This window comes from Pelobates fuscus, chromosome 4, assembly GCF_036172605.1.
Source record: "Pelobates fuscus isolate aPelFus1 chromosome 4, aPelFus1.pri, whole genome shotgun sequence".
In the NCBI taxonomy this organism is placed as follows: Eukaryota; Metazoa; Chordata; class Amphibia; order Anura; family Pelobatidae; genus Pelobates; species Pelobates fuscus.
In genome coordinates this window covers 285,872,224-285,882,549 of record NC_086320.1, presented here as the reverse complement: position 1 = coordinate 285,882,549, position 10,326 = coordinate 285,872,224, and the positions used below count along the sequence as shown (strand labels likewise).

The following is a 10,326-nucleotide window of genomic DNA, read 5'->3' as shown; positions in this document are numbered from 1 at the left end:
ACTAAGACATGGGGGCACGGGGAGAAATGAGGACACTGAGACACTGGAAGATTAGGGGACTGGACGTCCAATTCTTTGGACAGACATGTCCCCTTTTTGGGCATGTTCGCCCCTTTTGGCAGTTCTGGCCACGTGATTCGCGTCAGTGGCCCACCCTTTTACCCCACCCATTGTCTTCCTGCTTCACTGGACACTGCTGTTAGGGGGTATGGATTTACTTGAAAGATGAAAGCATAAATTAGAGAGAGATTAGCATAGAGTATGTGTTTTTGTATAGCTGCATCCTTTGAGATCTGCAGAGATCTCCATCAGATACATGACGCTTGGAAGGTATGACTGTTTTAGTGTTTTTGGTCGATAAGATTCTGTAATTAGGCCCCATCATAATTGTCAGCACCAGGCCCACTGGGCTCTTAATCTGGCCCTGGCTGGGGGTCTGTGTATAAATTGCCTGTACCATGCCCCATTAAACCAGTTCACTCCCAGCATTAAGTCTCGGCTAATGTCCGTGGGGGAAGGCTATACTCCCTCCAGAGCTTTAATAACTTGGAAGCTATAATCACTACACAGATGTACTCTCTTCAGTAGAGCTTTAATCACTGGCAGCTGGATCCAGGACCCTGTTCCAGGGTGGGAAGCAACGGCGAGACCCCAGCCAAGCTGTGGCAGCTAGGGGCTGAAGTGGTGATGGTGTCCCGGCAATAGCTAGGCAGTGTGTTTGGCGGAGGTTTCCAGTCGGGGTACCAGGCGGTCCGCCACAACTGCATATGTATACAATTTTTTTTTCCAATTGTTGTATTCAGTTGATTTAATTTTCTGTTATGGCAATGCAGTGTCTTATCTACACTCTTATTTTGTGCAGTCTTTGTCTATGTACTAAATTCTGTCATTTTATAAGTTTTCAAAAAAAATTCAATAAACAAAGATTGTAAAAAAAGAAAAAGGCCACTATAGTAGGAATACATTTGTATTCAAAAATTCTATAGTGTTCTTTTAAAGTTAATGTTAAAATATTTCCTTTAGTCTTCCCTTTAAAAACACTGGAATAAATTCTTTGTTTTAATGATATATAGTTATTATCTATAAGAATATAGCCACCATCACTGTGCTGGCTGTCACTCTAGTCCACAGAGGAATCAGCGATGAAACACAAAACTATTTGAACAATAACTGCCATACTTTGATACTATGCCAAAGGTGCTACATGTATATAAATTTGAATGGCATCTATACTATCTGTAGAATAATAAGAAATAATGCTTCATTGGCTGACAAATCTAAAAGCATGCACTCTGATGTTGACACTCTTCAGAAGCTTGGGGTTACAAATAAGTCATTTTTTATGATTGCGGCTCTAGAAAGACTTGTGTATTCATGCTTTCATAGTGACTTTATCTAGTCCGTTCTATTTGTTCTTTTTCTGCCGAGGATTGAGAATTGGCTTGTGGTATTACTGTGATGACATGGAAAGACAAAATATGAGTAGGACAAAAGGCCTTCCTTGTATGTTCGCCAGACAAGTCCATTCTATGGTTATGCAGAGCTGCATACTGGATTTTTTTTAACATGAATGATCTTGGTACAATAGTCCCTAATTCTGCATTGTGGTATCATAAAGGTATATGATATATGACACATTAAACTTACTCAATAGTTTTATAATCTTAAATTATATTTTGTTGCTTGTAAATGTAATTTGGGACTTTAGATCATGGTCGTTAATCTTTGAATCGTGTGACGTTGTGTAATAAAATTTAATAGTCTAGAGTTTTGTAATAACTTAGTTTATATGCTGAAAATGAAATGTAATGATGGTTTAGGAATCAAACATTTTAAAATTGTGTTTTATTTAAAATTATTACTATACAAATGGCCAGTAATTGACCAATTTCATTTTGACTGATTCATGTCTGCTGGAACAGAATTACAAAGTAACTTACAAAGTAGATATATTTTTTTTTTACTGCTTTAGGGATGCTGTTTCAAGCTACACAGGTTTTCTTTATTTTAACTGATATTTTAGATAGCACAAAAAGCTATATTTTCCTGGTACTTAAATCACATTAATGCACTAAAACAGAGTGAGGGCAAATGGAAGAATTTGTAGTTAAACAGAAGTTCTCTGTGTGCTATAATTTCTCCCGCAGCAAGTAAAGCCACCTGCTGATGGTAGCACATGCAAAGCTTTTTACTAGGTATGCTGAATGCTCTACAAATTGCTAGGTATAGTAATAAAAAATATTAAAGACACAACACAAGAATATTAACAGGCGATCAATTTATTCATAAAATCCAACAATGTAAAATTATTTTTAATCTTTCTTTTTTTTTTTTTTTTTATCACAGTATAATATCACCCCCCCCAAAAAATTATATAATAGCCTCAGGTATGCATTTATAGCTGAGGGGTACAACCCACTGAAATGATGGATTCACATTGTTTTCCCTAAATAAATTAAAATTAAAAAAAAGTCGACATCTGCCCGAGACAATTATTCAGGCCAATATATTATATTATATTATATATTCATACAATTGTTTGGTGTTTTTATTCTTTATTTTATTTTTTTTACAGGAAAAGCATAGCCAAGTTTTTAACTTCACAAAAAGAAATCATGCCAAAGTTCGTCAAATGAGACATTTCATGCAAAATTGAATTGGGTTAAAATAACTCAAAAAAAAAAAGGGGGGTATACAAATTTGTTCTCCACTGAATCTGACAACAGACTGTCGTACATTCAAGGGATTACTAGAAAAGGATACGGGAGTTTAGAGGCTGTAAGGACCAGCTTAAATCCAGAAGAAATTGTAAACTTGCCGGTCCTACTTCTGGTCAAAAAATTGTATCAAGGTGCAATTTAAGTTATACTGTACATTTAAATACCGTTTAAACTCTCAAAATGCTCTGTCTTGGCAATCTAATGTACTTCGCTAAAATACTAAATCAAAGCTATATTAAACATGCTAAGCCAATAAAATATATTTTATTTAATAATAATAACAATAATAATAATAATAATAATAGTTTTTTGCATGCAGGGCTTTTTCATTTCTCCGTTTATCAATCCACACAACCTTGGTATTGATACACAGATTTAGTACGCCAGCTTATTTTAACAAAAATAGACATACCATCTTGCTACATAAGCTCATGTCTACGTGGTCAAATTGTTCCTCCTGGAACATCTGTTGAAGACAATATTTTATATTGCTCAATAAATGGAGGTAACAGGTTAAGACTTGTGTTATTCAGTCTCTAATCTGCTGTTATTTGTTCAAAGTAACATCTGTATATTTGCTGTAGTTGTATTACATTGTCCTTAATGTTTTCATGTGCAAGCTTATATGACCTTGACAAGACCATTCTGATACATTAACTGTGTAAAGAAGCCCATAGCTGGTTATGTCCCATGCATTCATATGAAGAAAAACAAGCTGACATTTCTCTAGCATGATCAGTACTTGAAGGAATGGATCTATCACTCTTTATATACAATATTGCAACACTTCCATGAAGAAAAAAAATGCTAATTATTATATGCAAACCTAGAAGTTTATTTTCCACAGTAGCGATAACATCTGGAGGGCTTTGCTTGACTTGAATATAAGTAATACAAATGTGTATTCCTAATGCTACAGTTCCCCCGTGGTCGTTTAGGTGACCGGCCAACACCTGTTTTACTTACCTTTTCTCCTTCGCAGAGTTGTCTCCATGGCTGGACAGCCGCCTCCTTGTCTGAGACCAGAGATTGATGATCTCAGCCAATCCAATACTTTCCCATAGCAAAGCCTTGGTAGGTTAGTGCGCTTGCACCATCTGAGGCCAAAGATTTGCTCTGCTACTTCTGTCTAAGCTCCTCTATTTGCTGTCCCTCGGGCACTTAAACCCTACAAGGAAAATGTGGCAATGTTTTCAGCTGCAGGGTTAAAATGGGGGGTAAATGGCACCCAGATCACTTCATTGAGATGAAGTGGTTTGGGTGTATATAGTGTCCTGTTAAATAACAAGTTGGCCAGATATTGCAAACTGGGTAAAATGTCAGAATTGAAGGGAAAAAAAATTTGTTTCTTATTCTATTCTTTTTGCCTACATTTTGTAGGTTGATTGTGATTTCGCTACGGTCTACTAGCGTGGTTCCTTGTCTTTTATATTTAACTAATGTAAATGCATGGCATTTGCTTGGCAACCCATTCTTTATTTATAAAATTAGTTCTGTGATTGATTATTCAACTGTAAGGTAATGTATAATGAAATATGTTCTGCAAAACATCTTGATTAGGCTCTTTCCAGTATTTACAAGGGGTCTGTGCTGTACTGGGGAGGTTATGCTACTACTATAATTAATTTACTGTGGGTAATTTCCTGGATTCTGACTATTTCCCTGCTTCAACTGCTGGAGGGATACCCACTGAAATAGCAGGGTGAACCCAATTCGGACCCATTACCGAGTAGTAAAGAAGAACTGGTTTAGTAAACAAACCCAAAAGGTTTGTTACTAACAATTTATTTTTATATAAAATATTTTACCAGGAACAATAATTTGAGATTGAACAATGGTATAATCCAATATATGTAAGGTCAATGGGACAGTCAGAACCTTGAATTATGTAGCTGCATAAGCCCTGGGGGTTCTTTGCAACGTATTGCATTATTTGCATAATTTATATACCCTAATAACACAATTAGTTAAAATGGAGAAATTTTCCAAAGGCACTTATTCTATTGCTGTTAAACATTTAATTGTATACTTTTTCTGATTCTTTTTCACTTTACTGAATATTAGATTTCTGCATTCGGTTTCAATCAAATCATGATTCGTCCGACTTTTGGCCAAACTGCAATTTGTCTGAATTCTGTAATTCTGAATCTCAATATGGCTGAATCATAAAACAAATAGGCAATAGGAAATAGGCAATGAGCAAGCCTTTTCATTTGTTTGTGATTCAGAGTTTCATCTGTTGTGCCAGAAAGAAGGGGGAGGGAATGGAGAAGAAAATTATTTTAACATTTTATTTTGCTCTAATAGGCACCCTTCCTCGCCATTTTTTTTTTTGTTCAAATAATTTTTCCTGAAACGATATTATGGGAAATTCATATGTCCTGAAACACCACATAGACGAAATTTGAAAAGACCTGAACCAAATTATTTCTCAGGACAAATCGATTCAGACAAACAAATGTTTCTGCCGGCACAAGTCTACTGGATAGAATGTTATGCTACTCTGAAAAGTGTAGTCTACCTCCATTTATTGAACAAATTCTTGCTACGGGCAGTTCCTTGTTATTCCTGCTATACTTACAAAGTGTACACAGTTGTTTAACATGGATATCATAAACACATATTTTATGACTGATAGAAGTTAATAGACAAAATCCTTAATGAAAGCTGTGTTTAAAGCAGATCTGTCATGAATTTGTATTCCTCGAATTTTGTTTGAATGTTCCATTTTTTTCTCTTTTTAATGGATCCATTTTCAAATAACAGTTTTAAAAAATTAGGGACTATTTTATCTTATGGACATTAATTAAAATGACAATTGTTTTCCTGCAGTGCTTGTTTAAAGGATCACCACTGGTGTACTGGGGGCCAAGAATCAAGTTACATATTGAATAGTGATAAAAAGGAGGCATGCTTTACTACTAGATGCTGATTAGCTTTGAGATTATATTTTAGAATGCCTATAGAAAAGGATATAGTCCTAGATATAATATAAGGCTAAGGACTAATGCAAGTATTTAGAAAGTTGGGCAGACTAGATGGGCAGAATAGTATCTACCGTCACATTCTATTTTTCTATGAAAGAGACACCATAAGATAAAATGATCCCTAAATTTACACAACTATAACCTGACAACTGGAGACATTAGAAAATAAAAAATACCATATATGGACAGAAGAATAAAATATTTTTATGACACAGATAGGTGACAGTAAGTGGCACATACACTTCATGGCTGAGCACACTGGCTGAAATTAACTACCCTATTCACATTTAAGTGAAAATCTGAGTCAATAAAAACGTATCTAGGTGGAATTGTGTAAGTAAGGCTTTAACATGCTTAGGAACAAATGTTTAGTTCAAGTAAGGCAAAAATGAATGAATGCTGCCCAAAAAAAGCCTTTCAGCATGCGGGCACTACTTGATCTTATTATATTACTTAGGTAATGATTTTATTTAAGAAATTGGAAATTAACAAATGAAATGTATGATATCTTCTTTAATACAGAGCAGAATAAGGTATTGCAACCTTTTAAGAGAACTATCTGTGCTAGTGTGCAATTTTCATTTAATCCTTTACATTGTGCTTATTTGAGTATATTTAGTAGACTAGAAAACACATATTTTTCTATAAAAAAATATTCATAAGGGTCTGATGTTAGACTATATTCACCAAGTAGTGTTATGTACACAACATAATATAAATGTGCCATACAATCCCATGAAGATGTTTTATAAATAGCTCCATGTGTAGCAAAACTTAATGAATGTCACATATTATCCTCATATGTACATCCTTAAGGCTAATAGAAGTAAGATCGAATTATGTTCAGATGTAAATATATTATTAATTTCTGCTAGATATCCTTTATTTCTGCTAGATATCCATAAAATTGTTTGCCGATACCTCCTTATAACCATTCATCTCTGGTGTTTAATAATTTTTTTTAGTATTATATATGGAAGTCTTCTAATAGGTGTTCCAATGAAAATCGGCAGCTCATTGATTAACCAGTTAAAGAAAACTTGTTATAAAAACATCCTGCGTCATACAAAGGAACGGTAGGTTCCTATAAAATGCCTAACTACCCTGCTTCCCTGAAAATAAGACATTCCCCGAAAATAAGCCATAGCTTATTTTTGGGGGATGCTCGTAATATAAGCCATAGCCCGAAAATAAGCCCTAGTCGCCAATTGCTAATCTATATTCGGGGAATTTTCCCCAAACGTAGATTTCCAGGATTCCATTCGCGAGTAAGCGAATCTATGTTCGGGGAAGTTTCCCTGAGCATAGATTCACAGGATTCCATTCGCGAGTAAATTAATCTATGTTCGGGGATGTTTTCCCAAACATAGATTTGCGGGATTCCATTCGCGAGTAAGCTAATCTATGTTTGGGAAAGTTTTCCTGAACATAGATTTGCGGAAATCAATGCACTTTTGAACTGGTCTATGTTCGGGGGAATTCTCCCAAATGTAGACCTGCTTTCTAGTGCATGCTTGAAACTGGTTATCCCCGAAATAAGACATCCCCCAAAAATCAGCCCTAGAGTGTTTTTCGAGGGAAAAATTAATATAAGACTGGTCTTATTTTCATGGGAACGTGGTATTATTAATTCTAAAAACCTGGGTTAAAGTTCTAAAAGTGAAGCGATCACAATAAGCTTCCTATGGGTTTCCAATGTGATTTTTCTTCTTCAAATAGAACTTTGACCTAGAATTAGTCAGTAGATATAACCCCCGATGCTCCTTCTACAATGAGCATTATAAAAAGGGAACCCCATGGCACCAAAATAGCTGCATCAGAATGAAGCATTTATTGGACCTGTTACCTTTTGGGGTTAAACCATTAACAAATCAATTATCCTCATCCTTAAAGCTGAGAAGTAAGAGCGAATTATGTTCAGATGTAATTTTAAAAGCATCAATATATTTCTAAATAGTGATGTTCATGAACGGTTTAACTACAAAATCGTCTCTCCAGCGCTGTTTAGCTCTGCCCCTGTCCTGCCACTGCTCTCAAATTCTCCAAGCAGGACGCCTTGGACTGCCACAGACATGGGTGCCACTGATGTGCTTAGAATGTCAGCTGATGCTTTAAGCAAATCAGTAGCTCCCCGATCACATAACAGCTTGAGAAACATATGTATTTTTCTCAAGCCATTCTTATGAATGGTGAACCATTGTTTTTTTAAGTTTATATGTTGAACACTAATTATTGCAATGATAACTAAAGGGTGTAATGTTTATAGCAAGTCATTATACATTATGGCAAGTTAATGACCCTAGTGCTGGACTGCTGATCTTAAAGACTTCAAAGTTTCTATTTGGAACAAAAAGTGGTGGTAAATGGTTTATACCTTAAAGGTCAATAATAGCAATAGAAATATTTGTGGGTAATTTTCTGCTCATTTGGAAACGAACAGGCTCATTCCTTCTAATAGCCAGTGGGTCTCCAGAAAAAAATTTGGAATTAGAATTATGGAGCATATTGTTTATGTAATTGCACATACTATAAAGAAATCATACACTTTTGATTTTGTAGGCAAAAACAGATTGCATGTTCATTGCCACAAATGTTACACATATGATTAAAACAAACATAATTAAACTATTGTTTAAAAAACGAGCATTAATAATATATATTTAGATGTAGACAGCAAAGTAAAATCATACTCCAGAAAATGACTTACGCATTATAAAATATATAGTGCATCTGCTACTAGTAATCTTGATGAGTGGAGTTACAAATGTTTGATATGTAAAAATATGATTACCAAAATGCTGTGAGCTGCTATCTTGCCTGTTTAAGGATGGTGACATGTCTATCATTCACAAGCATTATACATAACAAAACTGGACTGAAGAATCAAGATGGCACTTTCATGTATCATTGTGTTGGTAATCTTGATAATAAATACCAGAAGAAATGATCCAGATTTTTTTTTACATATCTTTAAAGGGGTACTCTAAACAACATAACCACTATGGCTTGATGTAGTACTTAAAATAAGCTGTCCAGGTTCCTCATCTCATTGTAACATCAACAATTTAAACATGGCTTGATATAAACAGATCCCCTGGAACCTTCTGAGTCATATTGATAATGTGACAGTGGTTAACTGAAGCGCTCGGCCCATGTTAGCCGAGGTCTCTTAGCCAAACACTGTTGCCCATATTGGACAAGATTGTTATTGATAATGTAGAAGTGATAATTCTACATCATCAATGTTGCTGATATATGGTGGTGGTCCCTCAGCTCCAGGGCCACCTTTGACTTATATGAAACAGTTCTTAATTGGTTTAATATTAAACCAAGGGACGGTGCCAATGAACTATAAGCAGCAAAACCACTACATTGAGTCACTGTAGTTATATATCTTAGAGTGCTCTTTTAAATGTATATCTAAAAACTGAAGCCATTCATAATGTTGGTTGATGATTTACATCTATGTTATCTCTTGTGTTTGAAGACTGTAAAATCCATGAGGCAGGTTCTTAGTGTGCTACATATTATATTGCTACCATATGTGCATTAAAAGTAGGTCTTATTCAATAACATGGTTTGATTTAATTCAGAAGTAATTATATATATGCATATTGTAAAAATCTACATCTACTGGACTTGATGTCACAATTATTTGAAACCTCAGTGTTCTGATGAATTATTTTTCAGAGTTGTGCATGTTCTACAAAAGGTCATAGTTGAACACTTTTGGCAACAAATAGATAAATTACTAGAAGGACTATAAAATAGTGATTCTGACATGCAAAATCCAATCCAAGTTTCTGCCAGCATTAACCCCCTAAAATTATAAGTAATAATCCTTTCTCTTATTTTCCCAGCAGATAAAACCCATATTGTTGGCTATGTCCTTTTAATAAATGTTTAAAAGGCTCTACAATGTAAATATGTTAAGAAATTTAGCAAATTGTCAACAAATCGGTATAAAAAAGATACAGTTTGCCTTTTTATCAAGGTGACATGCTGTAATTTTTTTTTTTCATAAAAAGTCTTTAACAATACAACTGCTATAATGATCCAAGCCTCCAGCTATACATGCAAGAAAAAAATATATATTGTTAGGTTAAAAATCACCAAAACGTGCTATATATATTTATTAGGATTATTAGTATTATAGAACTTTTAAAAGATGAGCGAAAAATGTCATGGTCCTAGTGTCCTGGAAGACTCGTATTCCGACATGCATTTTGGTTTGATCGCTTTGCCATTGTAATAGTCCACAACTTGATTGGGAACTTCAGCCAAAACACTTTTTGCAAGAGCAGCTGGCGATGCCTAGAATTTGTAAAGAACAGAACAAGAAAAAAAATGAAACAGCCATCAATGTCTTACATGTTGATCCTTTTTGGGTTTATACAATTTTTTGATACCAAAGAAACGTACAATATTATTTACATATTTAACAAACATTAGTTTATAATTAGGTGAGCAAAGGATGTCATAGAGTCGAAAGAAGTTATAAAGAAGCACGTGATTAGACCATTATACTGTCTCCCTCCAGAACTGCGAGGGGGCGGAGGGAGAGAGTAGGGAAGAATGAGGAAGGTTTAAAAAAAAAAAAAAAAAAAAATGTGTGATGG

The 10,326-nt window shown here is 34.8% G+C and overlaps 1 protein-coding gene across 1 annotated transcript in view; it reads right to left on the bottom strand.

Annotated features, from left to right (window-relative positions):
* Positions 1–7,674: 7,674 nt before the first annotated feature.
* Positions 7,675–10,326, bottom strand: part of CPNE4 (copine 4) — a 457,901-nt gene continuing 455,249 nt past the window's right edge. The window contains exon 16 of the mRNA XM_063452171.1: positions 7,675–10,021. Within this exon, the coding sequence (XP_063308241.1) occupies positions 9,890–10,021 (132 nt within the window). The 3' untranslated portion in view covers positions 7,675–9,889. The remainder of the gene's footprint in view (positions 10,022–10,326) is intronic.